Consider the following 16,286-nt stretch of genomic DNA (forward strand, 5'->3'; position numbering starts at 1 on the left):
CACTTCCTTCTGGCACGTGCAAAATAAAACACTAAATAGTGCTCGCAAAACAATGAGTGTTGATAAATTACATTGTGCTGGCATCTTCTCCTCCCAATATAGTGGGACTTTTAATGATCAGTATATGTTTTGCATACTAATGAAGACAGCCTCAAAATGGATTGCACGCCTTATTCTGCTTACTTAATAGACACAATCCACTTTGCACACGTTTAGTAGATCAGATTTGCATGTGCTATAAGGTTTGCATGTGTTTTAGTAACCTTTAGTAAATCAGGCCTTAAGTGTCAACTGGCCAATGGATGTCAAAGTTTGCGGTTTTTGTGCAAAATATGTTACATAAGAAGTACAATATGATATTCTTCCCTCCAGTGTACAGGCGTAAACACACAGAGCTGCAGTCCATACAGTTGGAGCTACAAAGTCCAGATTGCAAGCTCAGTAAACTGCGGGCCTCCACCATCATGACCGACTACAATCCAAACTACTGCTTCGCTGGTAAGACGGCCTCAGTCAATGACCTGAAGGAAGTGCCAAGACGCAACATTTCCCTTACCAGGTAAATAAAATCATCTTTTGTCTGTGACATTTCTGAATGAAACCTAATATCTAAAAAGCAGTAGTTTGATTTATATTGTCAAAGATCATCAACTGTACCAAAACAGTTGATACCCAACTCGGAATCAGCCTAAAGTTGCAAAATAAAAATGGTACACAAGTCAAACTAACACCCAGAACCTTGAGGATTTGGACCGGTTGCATTTTTTCTCCGTTTTTTGTTTAGTTTTTTTAATTTAGGATGTGTTTATTTTCTCTGTAGAATGTGTTAATAAAAAAAAAAGCTGCGGGCTATACTTTGGACACCCCTGGTCTAAATATAGATTTTGAGCATCAATCTAACAAAGGTTTTGGGACTATAAATAAATACCTTACCTGCCGGAATGTCATGAACGTCATGTCATCCCCACAGTTCTGTGCATATTAAGGCTGTAGTTTGGTTCATGTTTGGTACAGTAAGACAGTGGTCCTCAACCTTTTTTCAGTGATGTACCCCCTGTGAACATTTTTTTAATTCAAGTACCCCCTAATCAGAGTAAAGCATTTTTGGTTGAAAAAAAGAGATAAAGAAGTAAAATGCAGCACTATGTCATCAGTTTCTGATTTATTAAATGTTATAACAGTGCAAAATATTGCTCATTTGTAGTGGTCTTTCTTGAACTATTTGGAAAAAAATATATAAAAATAACTAAAAATGTATTGAAAAATAAACAAGTGATTGAAATATAAATAAAGATTTCTACACATAGAAGTAATCATCAACTTAAAGTGCCCTCTTGGGGTATGGTATTAGAGATCCATCTGCATTCATGAACTTCATTCTTAACATTTCTTCACAAAAAAAGAAATCTTTAGCATTAATATTTATCCACAAAAAATGTAGCTGTCAACACTGAATATTGCATTGTTCTATTTCTTTTTCCACAGTTTATGAACTTACATTCATATTTTGTTTAAGTATTATTCAACACATATATTCATAAAGGATTTTTGAATTGTTGCTATTTTTAGAATATTTTAAAAAAAAGTTCACGTACCCCTTGGCATACCTTCAAGTACCCCCAGGGGTAACCGTACCCCCATTTGAGAACCACTGCAGTAAGGGAACAAAAATCGGAACATAGCAATTTCTTAGATTTTGTGTCCTATGATTTTTCAAATAAAGCACGTAAATACAGTTTTAATCTGCTAATAATACCGTTCTCTAATAAAAAACGCAATAAACAAATGGACAAGTGATTGATGTGGAAGTGATCAGTCTTGAAAGCTGTGTGTGACCGCGTGTCCCTTCCTTCTTTGACATCCTCCTAGTTTACACACGGAAGAAACACGGTCTTAGTTGGATGGTCTGGTCAATAAAAAACATTTTTTTCAACACCTTTAGGAGGAACTGCACTTTTTTAAAAATGTTGCTTATCTTTCACAATCATTATGAAAGACATGACAATGGATGATCAACTGATTCTGTGGCAGGACTCTACTCAAAACACGTTAGAAATCAGCGTCTCTCTTTGAACATGATTGAAATCATTTTATTTGTTGCTTGGCCCCTTTAAATATAGCACAATGTTAACACATGACATGCCTTTTAAAAAGAAAAACTAACATTTGGGTAATACAAATTGTATGAAAAACAACACAATAGAATGTACTACTGACAACTGCAGTCGTTTTATAAAGTAATGTAATAATCATGACTGAGTGCACTTTTACGATATCTCCTTCCAGCTGCTTCACTGTCAAACACACCATCAGCAGCTTTTTCATATTTTCATGGAGAAATGTCTGCCGTTTGGTTATTATTTTAACATTCTTGGCTGACGTTAGACTCATTCTGCTTCAGTATCTAATGACTTCTTTTTTTAATTCGATGAATATCGTCCAGGGTGTAGCTGAGATAGGCACCAGCGCCCCCCGTGACCCCAAAGGGAATAAGCGGTAGAAAATGGATGGATGGAATATCATCCACTTCTTCTCAGCACTGTTATTCACACTCACTTTCTTCACCCTAATGGTTGGAAGAAAAAAAAAAGTTGTATCATTCTCTTGCGATAACCTAATGCCAGCGAGTCAGACCAGATGTTTTGGGCACATCTTATGGGGTTCGCTGTAACGTTAGCTACGCCAACAAATGCCGGGATGCTTGTAGCTTAAATTTTTGCTTTCAGTTAGTCAAGGGACTGCTCTTTTCTCATACCACTCTTAATTTGAGATACCACTGTACCTACAATCTGATAAGAAGCCTGTTTTTGAGCTCCAAACTTCAGGGTGTTGTTGACTGCCAACATTATAAGCGACAATCTAGTTATATTTACTATCATGCCTGATGCATACACAACGTAGCTATAACTAGTGTATGGTCAAATATATTATTGATATGATTTATGTCATCAAAACATACTTAATACTTTTGTATCTAAGTACACCCTCTATGTGTGGTTTATTAGGAATAATGTCTGACAATAAAGGTATGTGGATGTCAAGATAATTATTTGATGCACACCTGTCCTTAGGGGTCTGGGTCATGGTGCGTTCGGTGAAGTGTATGAAGGTCTGGCTGTCGGGATACCAGGAGAACCAAGTCCACTTCATGTGGCAGTAAAGGTGATGTATCTTCTCTATAAAACTAGAACTGCTTCCTAAAAGGTTGGAGTTTGAAATAGGTGTTGGATTAAATAAAACGGAAATGGCTTCTTTGACCCTCTCATGATAGATTAGGAAATGTTACATTAGATCAGAGGTGGTACTCACCGAGTACCACCTCAAAAAAAGTTTGTCTCTCCATGTACCGTTTTAATGACCAGCATTAAAATACAGTATTGAGTGGGCCTAAGTATTCATTAAAAACAAGGCGGCATGTTTTTTTTAACAAGTAGATTTAATGTTTTTGGCCACTGTAACATTACACACAGTTTGAACAGTAACACTGTGTTAAATATAGGAAAATATAATACTGTACTGTATTTTCCAGACATAAGTGCACACCGGATTATAAAGCAGACTGCCGATGAGCGCCTCCATTCAGGTCTATTTTCATACAAAAGGATTACAAGGCGCATGATTTTTTTCTAAAACTCTTCCTTGTGGTCTACATAACATGTAATTGTGGTTCTTTGGTCAAAATGTTGCATGGATTATGTTTTGCAGATCATCTTCAAGTCGCTTTCTGACAGTCTCTTCACGATGCGCCGTTTTTTGGGTGGTATTATTTACGTGGCTCACCTTCGGCAGCGTCTTCTCCCCGTCATCTTTGTTGTAGCAGTGTAGCGTGCAAGGACGGTAATGGAAGAAGTGTCCAAAGATGGAGCTAACTGTTTTAATTTCATTCAGACTTTATTTGAATCAATAACGGAGCGGCATGTCCTCATCCGTGGCTCACTAATGCAACAACAGCGCCGGAAATGTGTCCTCTGAAAATCCATCCGACCGGAACTCTCTAATAGCTAAAGTTTCGTGGGTGAATTATGTAAACCCACCAGACTGGTAGTATTTAGTGCTTCCTTAGCGAATTTAGTGACATACATAAGTTAGAACATTACGCTACTTTATATTACAAATTGCAACAGCGGAGGATAAATGCCACATAACACGAAGACAAAAAGACTAAGCTTATCGACTACAGCATCTCCACGGTCTTCAATGGCAGAAAAGCGCAATTTTTTTCAGGACTTATGCAGATCACAAATACACACCAGCAGGTACAAGAAGGTAACAAAAATTGGTTTTGCATAATATTGCCAAACAAAATGCCTGATAATATGTCTGCTAATAGGTGCCATTTTGTGGTTATACACATACCATAGTAATACCCGTATGTTGAAGCACAGTACGTCTGACTACGGTAGCCGTAATGCTCCCACGATCCATCAAGCGGTGCGTCTTCAAAGCTTAGCAAAGTCGTACTAAAACATGTTGACATACTTTTAAGCGCCGTGTGTGGTTATCTATATCCTCAAGAGAACATTTAAAGTGTTGGTGTTGTTTACTGGCGTCATATTGCAGTGTACACGTATCTCTTATGTGTGACTGCCATCTACTGGACACACTTATCATGACATCATGTACCAAATAAAATAGCTTTAAGGTTAGTAAGCACAACCAGAACTATTCCTTTTATTAGGTGCACCTGGTTATAAGGCGCACTGTCGATTTTTGAGAAATTAAAAGTGAAGTGAAGTGAATTATATTTATATAGCGCTTTTCTCTAGTGACTCAAAGTGCTTTACATAGTGAAACCCAATATCTAAGTTACATTTAAACCAGTGTGGGTGGCACTGGGAGCAGGTGGGTAAAGTGCCTTGCCCAAGGACACAACGGCAGTGACTAGGATGCTGGAAGCGGGAATCGAACCTGCAACCCTCAAGTTGCTAGCACGGCCACTTTACCAACCGAGCTATTTTAAGTGTCCCTTATAGTCTAAACAAATACGGTCCTTTAATCAAGTGTGTCTTTGTCTACACTAGATGGAGCCCTCGTGCCACTTGTGGTACACATACTACAGTTTGAGAATCACTGATTTAGAAGTTGGCTAATTTGATTGCTCTTTTTCAGTTAGAAGTTTTGAAAGACATGTACATAATGTAGAATTTATTTCTCATCTAAAATATAGACTCTTCCCGAGGTTTGCTCAGAACAAGATGAATTGGACTTTCTTATGGAGGCTCTAATCATCAGGTAAGACGCGTATAGTTCATTTTCCATAAAAAAGTCGACTTAACCAATGTTTTTCCTTGTTTTTCTGTAGTAAGTTCAGCCACCAGAACATTGTACGCTGTGTGGGGGTCAGCTTGCACGCTATGCCCAGGTTCATACTGCTAGAGCTGATGACTGGAGGAGACCTGAAGAGCTTCCTGAGGGAGATGAGACCTCGACTGGTGAGGCATTTGTGAGCTTGTCTGGTTTTATGCTGCACAGACACAGATTCAGGAATGGAGTGAAGCAGAACGTGTGTACAATATGTGTCTGTGAAAATGTGTCCATTTATGAAAACAAAAGGCTTACTCGGTGGCCTAGTGGTTAGAGTGTCCGCCCTGAGAATGGTAGGTTGTGAGGTCAAACCCCGGCCGAGTCCTACCAAAGACAATAAAAAAAAGTGGGACCCATTGCCTCCCTGTTTGGCACTCAGCATCAAGGGTTGAAATTGGGGGTTAAATCACCATAAATGATTCCCGGGCATGGCACCTCTGCTGCCCACTGCTCCCCTCACTTCCCAGGAGGTGATCAAGGGGATGGGTCAAATGCAGAGGACACATTTGGTACTTTAACTTTAACAAACACATTTGACGTCAGAGGCCACTGATGTTGGTATTTCTGTTCTAAGTCATCCTAAAGAACTGAACCTTCTTCTACACCAAACTCATCCAAGCACAAAGTACCTTTTTCTACAATATTGGAAAATTGCACACAAAAAAAAATTGGAGGAATCTCCGTCACTGACATACATACATACATAGATAGATAGATAGATAGATAGATAGATAGATAGATAGATAGATAGATAGATAGATAGATAGATAGATAGATAGATAGATAGATAGATAGATAGATAGATGGATAGAACTTTATTGATTTATTTCAGGAGAGTTCCCTCAGGAAAATTAAAATTCCAGCAGCAGTGTACAGAATTTAGATCGATTTTAAAATGTAAAAAGTAAATAATGGGGGTATAATTGGAAACAAAATGGAAAAATATTTCAATAAGAATAAAAAATAAAAAGCAACAATGAGAATACAAATATAACGCTAAAATAAGAATATAACAAGAGAAACTAGACAGTAGTGACCATGTTATGATAAAATATTGCACTGCATTGTAAGGTGTTTCTCTCAGAACTGCAATCTATCTGTGGTATTGTGTTGCAGGGGGGTTGTAGATAAGGGCTGCATGATTTTGAGAAACAAACTTACAGTATTTTTGCACCACAGGGCGCACCAGGTTATAAGGTGTGCTGTGAATGAGCGGCTCTATTCAGGTCTAATTTCACACAAAAGTTGCACCATACATTAGAACAATATGAAAAAGTTTGGCTTCATGCAGACACAATCAGAGCTTTTGTCAAAATCATGTGCTTTAACTGAAGAAATAACTGATAGAAACAAAGAAATGTTCGGTGAGAACATTAAAGAACCCTCCAAACCTCCAACAGAACCATAAAATGGTCGCTAAATCCACTGTTAGTGGCTTTTTAAAAACAAAATAGTATCTACTTTAATTTCCAACACTGATCCCACATCTTCTTATTCTCTGGCAGACCAGGCGCTTATGAGTGTGAAACGTGTGGAGTTTTAACTATTCATGCTGTATGCACTGACAGTCTCATCATAAAGTGTTCAAAAGTAACCGGTGGCCCCAAATTTAATTGAAATTTGATTATATTTTTATTAAGGATCGCCATTAGCTGGTTGCCACAACAACCCACTAGTCTTCCTGGGGTCCACAACTCAATACAATTACAAGTAAAAGCATATAATTATAAATACACAATGCAGACAAAAAATGATAATAAAAAATAAATAAAAGCATCATATAAATATAACTACACAATATAAAACCAACAAATGTATTTGTGGCAGTCTGCCTATAGAAACATTTGTGCAAGGCCACCCCTCCATATACGCTAATCACGCGCCGTGCACAGGGCCCGTTTTGTGTGAATAAGCACATGTAAAATGTCAATTAATGAATTACAGGGTGCTTCAGATGAAACTTGACCACAAACTGATTCCTCGCCCCTTCCTGCTCAGTTACTGATAACAGTATAATAGCAAATTTCCCCAAATAGATCGCATTGATCCCAATGGCGTTAGTGCTGAGTTAATAACAGTTATCCTGGGATCAAATGCCACCTGGTGATATGTTTGGGAGATATGCAAATGTGTGTTATGTTACATTTGTTATTTTGCACACATAAATAAATTAATGACCGATTTATTTACCACTAGTTAGTTTTAGTACGGGCAGCACGGTGAAAGAGGGGTTAGTGCGTCTGCCTCACAATACGAAGGTCCTGAGTTGTCCTGGGTTCAATCCCGGGCTCGGGATCTTTCTGTGTGGAGTTTGCATGTTCTCCCCGTGACTGCGTGGGTTCCCTCCGGGTACTCCGGCTTCCTCCCACTTCCAAAGACATGCACCTGGGGATAGGTTGAATGGCAACACTAAATTGGCCCTAGTGTGTGAATGTGAGTGTGAATCTTGTCTATCTGTGTTGTCCCTGCTATGAGGTGGCGACTTCTCCAGGGTGTACACAGCCTTCAGCCCGGTTGTAGCTGAGATAGGTTCCAGCGCCCCCCGTGACCCCAAAGGGAATAAGCGGTAGAAAATGGATGGATGGGTAGTTTTAGGACAGGATGTACTTCAAATTAAAGTTTCGTTAAAGTATAAAAAATATTTCACAGAAATTAATAAAGTATAAATAAATAAATAAAAACATTTTAATGGGTGACTTTAAAATAAAAGTCTGCTCAACAACCCAATTTAATTATGAGCGGCCCTAGATTTGTATACAGTGTATTGTTATCGATGTATTGATTTTAATTAAGCAGTTTGATTGAGACATCCTTTTGTTTTAATACACTAGTATTTGTATTAATTACCATTTCTGAATCTTTGTCAGGATCAGCCTTCCAGCCTGTCCATGGTTGACCTCCTGAATGTAGCGAGAGACATCGCTAAAGGCTGCCAGTATCTGGAAGAGAACCAATTTATCCACAGGTACCGATCAAGTTTATCATTTTGCAAAAGAGAACACAAAGTATTCATAGACAAATGCAGCACAGTTGTTAGGGATGAATTATTTGAATAACATTCCCGGCAGATAGGGAAAAAAACAATTCAAGTATGCGTGTATTGTTAATATGCAATGCAAATGTATACAGATTGCATAAACAAGGAATTTATTGGGACTCCTTTTGTTCAAATGTAACATAAGGACGCATTTTGCCTCTTACATTCCAGCTGAAAGGACAAGTGAGGAATTTATCATCAGAACAGTGAGGTTGTTGCCTCATTTTATGGCTTATATAGAAGACACATACAATATATCCCTTTTACATCCTCCAAGAGTCAGCTTGAAAAACAATGAAATGTAACCCGGTGCTTTTAAGAGCTTCCTTTTAAGCCTAAAAAACACCTTTATGGACACTCATGGGGAAGGTCAAAGATAACTCAATGTGGGAAAAGGTCAGATTTCTTCCCACAATCACATCAAGACAATTGAAGTGCATCTTTCTCTCTGGTCAGGTATTAGCCATTGACAAATGAGAACTATTAAACCAACATAGAACAATAAAACTCCATCAATCCAACTAATGGCTTAGTCTTCTCCATTACCTGCTGACCTTCTACACGTCTATACATTTGTCTACAAGTATTGAAATGCTCCGTCACGGTGCCCTTGTGGCTGATTACAGCATTTATAGTATGAACTTCGGTTCATACTACAATCAATAAAAATCAGCTACTGTATTTTGCGGACTATAGAGTGCACCAAATTTTAAAATAAATAAACATTTTTACATGTATCAGGCCGCAGATTTATATGGGTACAAAACATTTTGTATATGTTTATTTACATGGGGGCGGCATAGCTTGGTTGGTAGAGTGGCCGTGCCGGCAACTTAAGGGTTCCAAGTTCGATTCCCACTTCAGCCATCCTAGTCACTGCCGTTGTGTCCTTGGGCAAGACACTTTACTTCCCTGCTCCCAGTGCCACCCACATTGGTTTAAATGTAACTTAGATATTGGGCTTCACTATGTAAAGCGCTTTGAGTCACTAGAGAAAAAGCGCTATATAAATGTAATTCACTTCACTTCACATACCTTAATTGTTACCAAACAGTGCCTGTCATACGACAGTAAAACAGCTGATCAAACAAAACACAAGTCATCGTGATGGACCCACTGGCTGCAGAATCTAGCTTTCCAATCAGCTAAACAGACTTGATAACTCCACGTTGATCTTTGGTGAATTTACGAAACTGAAACAAATAGGAAAATAATGCCATTGTAAGTTAATAACTCACACACAGACACTTGTAAACGTGTTAGCATATTCGCTAATACTAACGACGCTAGCTGGATTACATTACGATAGCAAATATGCATGAAAGCACTCCTACAGACATCACACATGGAACGGTTTTTAGTAAGTATGAATTGCAGTTATATTATAAAACTTAAAACCTTGCTTGGTGCGATGAAGGAGAATCATTTCAAACAACTGCTTTGAAAGGTTGTAATTCCAGTTGCAAGGACGAAGCAGGAAATACATTTTATACCAGCAACGCCTGCAGTGAGTGGACTTGTTCAAAAGATGGCACCATAGCACAAACAATAACACACATTTTATGTGGTTCTGTCATTGTTTTTATGAAAAGTATTTGTTGAATACAAAACTCTGGAGAGACGCAGCCGACGGGCCGACAGCGGGCGGACAGACGCGTTCTGGACCAGAAGGAAGGCCAGGAGGCGGGGCATGGGGCATGATTTATGCACATGCTCCGTTAGCTTACCTTACTGAAGACAAGAAAAGATGTAAATAGCAGCACAGCCATCCACTAATGTGTCTTAGCTCGAAAGCTAGCGGCTAATGTCCCTCCCCTGTCCCCCTAAATTTGACATTTTTTACATTCAATGTCCTACATAATGACTAAGTGGCTCAGGATCGCTAAAACAGCTGGTGGTGGCATATAATAGCTAACACATTTAGTCACGTGGTTGGAATGTAACAGTGAAGGGATTACTTGATGCAACCCAACCAGACTCTATACCTCCAGAGACCCCATGCAGGAAAAATGTGTTTGAGAACCCTGCTCTGTATGTGAAATCTGTGTTTTCCTCATAGTAGGCATTAGGAACACAATATAAATTGTAATCACATCAATGGAGAACTGTGCTGAGGGCATTAATGTGCAGTTCACTGCAGCCCACGCTCTCTAAATAGTCCAACAACAATACTTTATTAGCAATAACAAAGACTGTTCTTAAAACTGGGCCTTTGAGTCCAATTGACTTTACTGTGAGTAAAGTCCACATACAGTATGAGGCCTATTAACAATGTTTTAACAAGTAGCAGTCCGCTCATCGCTGCTGCATGCGCAACAGCACTGTGTCCTTCCCTGAAGGCATCCGCTTGCAGTTGGTCAAAATTCCTGCTGCATTCCAAGGCGTGTCCTTGCCTACAAGCAGAACCAAGTTATTAGCATGGCTTTTTCCAAGCCGTTTAACAAGGACTAGGGCACTTGGATTTGTCTACACTAGCGTGCTTGTGTGTGTGTGTGTGTGTGTGTGTGTGTGTGTGTGTGTGTGTGTGTGTGTGTGTGTGTGTGTGTGTGTGTGTGTGTGTGTGTGTGTGTGTTCTGGCAATGCTGACTTAATGGGGACATCGCTCTGTTTACACGGTCACCTTTAGGGGACCTCTGACGGTATGGGGACAAAAAAACAGGTCCCCTAAAGTGTAACCTTTAATTTAATTTAATGTAATTTTACCTTTTTTTTTTTTAAAGGCCTACTGAAACCCACTACTACCGACCACGCAGTCTGATAGTTTATATATCAATGATGAAATATTAACATTGCAACACATGCCAATACGGCCTATTTAGTTTACTAAATTGCAATTTTAAATTTCCCGGGAGTTTCTTGTTGAAAACGTCACGGACTGTCAGGAAATATTAGCGCTGCACCACTAGCGGCTAAAAGTCGTCTGCTTTAATCGCATAATTACACAGTATTCTGGGCATGTGTGTTGCTGAATCTTTTGCAATTTGTTCATTTAACAATGGAGACTATAAAGAAGAATGCTGTTGGTGGAAAGCGGTGGATTGCAGCTGTCTTTAGCACCGAGACACAGCCGGTGTTTCTTTGTTTGTTGTGAAGCAGAGCGGTCAAGCGAACATGTTTTCTCTACGTCAACCAGCATGTTTTTGGATGGGAAAATAGTGATATATATCTTACCGGAGACATCATTGAATTATTCGGCGTCCTGCAGCAGCTGTCAAAAAAGGCAGCTGTGAGCTTGGCTCCTCGGCTTCTCTCTGAGACGCGCGTGTTCACCGCAGCCATCCGACCTCGAGGTATGTCTTAACAATCTTTGCAATGTCACTAAGACACTATTAAAACAATAAGCAGATAAGGGATCTTCTCAGTAGTCACGTACAAATTTGTGTGAATAATGCAAAATTATTTAAATTTGGTCCCCATGAACCATATTAACTCTTTTTCCCAAGGGTCCCCAGTAAGAATGATCAGCACATTGCGTCATTAATCCAGAGATTTAGATGTATGAGCTAACTAGGCAGTGGCCATTTTACCTCATGATTTTTGTATGCCTCCACAACCTGTAGAAAAGGTGGTCCCCACAAGTGATGATCAAAAACTTGGTACCAAATCCAAATGATAACCAGTGTGTGTGTCTGTGTGTGTGTGTGTGTGTGTGTGTGTGTGTGTGTGTGCGTGTGTGTGTGTGTGTGTGTGTGTGTGTGTGTGTGTGTGTGTGTGTGTGCGTGTGTGTGTGCGTGTGCGTGTGCGTGTGCGTGTGTGTGTGTGTGTGTGTGCGTGTGTGCGTGCGTGCTGTTAGTAATGATGATTTTGTGTTATGCCCTGGGATGTGTGTTGCTGTTTTAAATGGTTTGGTAAATACATAATCATTCAAATATTTTGCTCCAAATTCCATCCATGCTGACTATAAGCAGCCCCTGAGACATGATAAAAAGTAAGCAGATGCCCCAGACATGTTGATTTGAGTCGATACTAAATTATTCAATACAAAGATTGTATCATTACAAACTCCTCTGGCACGATGAAGTGGGGCAACACTGTTGTCCATGTTGTAAAAAAAAATATATTAAAAAAAAGCCCCTCAGTTAAAATCCGTCTAAACTATTACTATATCCCCATTGTGTCATTTCACATCTACTTAAATCAGAGGATGGCTGTCTGCAGTATACACTTACTGGTTGCGGGTTTTCAAGCTCTGCCCGGATGTCATGATTTAACTGTCGCACAGTCACAAGCTCCTATTTGGATGTTGGTCATTTATCAGCCCTGGTGCCCACTTGTCTCGCCTGATGGGAAGATGTCTGCTAACGACACGAAGCAGGATATGTAAGAATCCAGTGAGAGCTCTGTTTGCCTTACCCCGCCTCGCCAAACACAGAAATATAAAAGACAGTATGCAATAAAGTATTCTCTCCAATGCAGTGCAAATAACACTTTTATGTATTTTCTCATCCAACCCACTCTTGCTGCATATGCTGCATAACATTTCATTCTTTTCTCTGGTGCTGGTGTGTGGAGTCATAAAAAGCACTGCAGGGAGCATTGCGTTTCACCGGTGACGCCGATGGCAACTTGTTAGTTACACTGAACGTCAGATCCAGAACAAGAGCATCTTTCTGTGTGTTCCATGTATTGAAGACATGAACATGTGTGATATATTTGCATAAAGCTGTGGAAGAATTACTTGTTGTAACATTGTGTGTGTTTGTGCGTGCGTGCGTGTGTGCGTGTGCGTGTGTGTTTGTTTTCTCATTATTCAGAGACATTGCGGCTCGTAATTGCCTGTTGACGTGCAAAGGAGAAGGCCGCGTGGCCAAGATTGGGGATTTTGGGATGGCTCGCGACATTTACAGGTAAGATTTGACCCCAGATTTAACCTTAACTTACAGTATTGTAAAATTATTAGATTTGCTCTTTTAATAGTGCTATAAATGGTAATTGGTTGTACAAACCCCGTTTCCATATGAGTTGGGAAATTGTGTTAGATGTAAATTTAAACGGAATACAATGATTTGCAAATCCTTTTCAACCCATATTCAGTTGAATGCACTACAAAGACAAGATATTTGATGTTCAAACTCATAAACTTTTTTTTTTTTCAAATAATAATTAACTTAGTATTTCATGGCTGCAACACGTGCCAAAGTAGTTGGGAAAGGGCATGTTCACCACTGTGTTACATCACCTTTTCTTTTAACAACACTCAATAAACGTTTGGGAACTGAGAAGACATATTTTTGAAGATTTTCAGGTGGAATTATTTCCCATTCTTGTTTTATGTACAACTTAAGTTGTTCAACAGTCCGGGGTCTCCGTTGTGGTATATTAGGCTTCATAATGCGCCACACATTTTCAATGGGAGACAGGTCTGGACTACAGGCAGGTCAGTCTAGTACCCGCACTCTTTTACTATGAAGCCACGCTGTTGTAACACGTGACTTGGTATTGTCTTGCTGAAATAAGCAAGGGCGTCCATGATAATGTTGCTTGGATGGCAACATATGTTGCTCCAAAAGCTGTATGTACCTGTCAGCATTAATGGTGCCTTCACAGATGTGTAAGTTACCCATGCCCTGGGCACTAATACACCCCCATACCATCACAGATGCTGGCTTTTCAACTTTGCACCTAGAACATTCCTGATGGTTCTTTTCTTCTTTGGTCCAGAGGACACGACGTTCATCGTGAAATGTGGACTCGTCAGACCACAAACCACTTTTCCACTTTGCATCAGTCCATCTTAGCTGATCTCGGGCCCAGAGAAGCCGGCGGCGTTTCTGGGTGTCGTTGATAAATGGCTTTGGCTTTGCATAGTAGTTTTAACTTGCACATAGTAGTTTTAACTTGCACTTACAGATGTAGCGACAAACTGTAGTTACTTACAGTGGTTTTCTGAAGGGTTCCTGATGTCGGTTTTTGATGCAGTACCGCTTGAGGGAATGAAAGTCCATTATATCATCGCTTATGTTTAGTGATTTTTCCAGATTCTCTGAACCTTTTGATGGTATTACGGACCGTAGATGTTGACCATGCAAAAGGGCTGTGCAACTATATTGTTCTGGGGCCCACATTTCCAGAAGCTAAGGACCAGGGGCCAGATTTCTCCCTTTCCTTATTTTGTATATTACCATAACCAACATCCTCTACATAAACAATTGATTTTAATCTATTTATCATGTCAGGAGCGCTCCGGGCAGCACGGTGGTAGAGAGGCTAGTGCATTTGCCTCACAATACGAAAGTCCTGAGTAGTCCTGAGTTCAATCTCGGGCTCAGGATCTTTCTGTGTGGAGTTAGCCTGTTCTCCCCGTGACCGCGTGGGTTCCCTCCGGGTACTCCAGCTTCCTCCCACCTCCAAAGACATGCACCTGGGGATAGGTTGATTGGCAACACTAAATTGGCCCTAGTGTGTGAATGTGAGTGTGAATGTTGTCTGTCTATCTGTGTTGGCCCTGCGATGAGGTGGCGACTTGTCCAGGGTGTACCCTGATTACTGCCCGAATGCAGCGACCCCCCATTACCCTAAAAAGGGACAAGCGATAGAAAATTGATGGATGGATGGAGGAGCGCTCTGCTGTTTTTAAGGACATTCTGCAAAAAAGCTAGTCAGAGACTACCTTTAGGACAGCATTGTAGTGTTTTTAAGAACCTGCTGCAAAAATGGAACCTTGAGGGACACCACTAACTAAAGAAGTGGAACAAATGATTTCTGATTGCTTCTGAAGTAAACAAGGTTACAACAACAACTTAGTTGCATAACTCACATTAGAAAAAAAAGGTATAACTGCCAAAAAGGAGGGTACTTAAAGGGGTGCCTTGAGGAACGCCTCAGTTATGTAAACCACAAGTTTGGACCCAAGTGATCTATGTTTGCTAGCAAGGTTAAAATGTCAGTGCAATTATCTGCCACTCTGTTTATAGTGGTCCAAGTTCCTCTATAAAACAGGAGCACTGTTGTGTTTTTTAGGATTATGCTGAACAAATATTTGTCTCCCAAGTTTTCAAACAAAACTTAAATGTTTAGTATTAAGTTCATGAATCCAGATGGATCTCTATTACAATCCCCAAAGAGGGCACTTTAAGTTGATGATTACTTCTATGTGTAGAAATCTTTATTTATAATTGAATCACTTGTTTATTTTTCAACAAGTTTTTAGTTATTTTTATATCTTTTTTTCCCAAATAGTTCGAGAAAGACCACTACAAATGAGCAATATTTTGCACTGTTATACAATTTAATAAATCAGAAACTGATGACATAGTGCTGTATTTTACTTCTTTATCTCTTTTTTCAACCAAAAATGCTTTGCTCTGACTAGGGCAGGGGTAGGGAGCCTATGGCCCGTGAGCCAGATGTGGCTCTTTTGATGACTGCATCTGGCTCTCGGATAAATCTGAGCTGACACTGCTTAACACAATAAGTAATGAATAATTCCACTTGTAATCAAAGTGTTAAAAATAACGTTCAAAATATAAAACATGCTAATGCATTAGAATCCATCCATCCTTTTTCTACCGCACTTGTTCAAGAAGTTGCATTAAGGGTAAGAAGTGATTTCTTTATTATTGGTTAGTTTAGGGCTTGCCCTCCCGGGGGTTCTTCAGACCACCAAGCACCGACATGAGAGCCTGTTTCAGGGTTGCAATATTTTTTATTTTTCAATAAGTCTCACCGTTGCTTTCCAGCAATTGTCTTTTTCTCTTTCGTTCTCGCTCGCACTCTGGCTCCAGCCCCAACCCTGTCTCTCCTCCTGGCTGCTGCTTATAACAGGGCGACAGGTGATTAGATAACAAGGCCCAGGTGGGCCATCACGCACCTGTCGCTGATTTCGAGGCCGGTCCTGGCACATCCCGCTTCGCTGCAGGCCCGCATACCACGCCCCCTCCACAGTTAGCTTCAGAATAACAATGTTATTACAAAGAATAAGAGACGTATTATAATGTAGATAATT

General features: G+C 39.9%; 1 protein-coding gene across 1 annotated transcript in view; it reads left to right on the top strand.

Moving 5' to 3' along the window:
- alk (ALK receptor tyrosine kinase) overlaps window positions 1-16,286 on the top strand; it is a 924,960-nt gene that overhangs the window by 876,489 nt on the left and 32,185 nt on the right. Inside the window, exons 20-25 of the mRNA XM_061895727.1 lie at window positions 373-559; window positions 3,072-3,162; window positions 5,168-5,232; window positions 5,303-5,432; window positions 8,172-8,269; window positions 13,096-13,188. Of these exons, the coding sequence (XP_061751711.1) occupies window positions 373-559; window positions 3,072-3,162; window positions 5,168-5,232; window positions 5,303-5,432; window positions 8,172-8,269; window positions 13,096-13,188 (664 nt within the window). The remainder of the gene's footprint in view (window positions 1-372; window positions 560-3,071; window positions 3,163-5,167; window positions 5,233-5,302; window positions 5,433-8,171; window positions 8,270-13,095; window positions 13,189-16,286) is intronic.

This window comes from Nerophis ophidion, linkage group LG03, assembly GCF_033978795.1.
Source record: "Nerophis ophidion isolate RoL-2023_Sa linkage group LG03, RoL_Noph_v1.0, whole genome shotgun sequence".
NCBI lineage: Eukaryota > Metazoa > Chordata > Actinopteri > Syngnathiformes > Syngnathidae > Nerophis > Nerophis ophidion.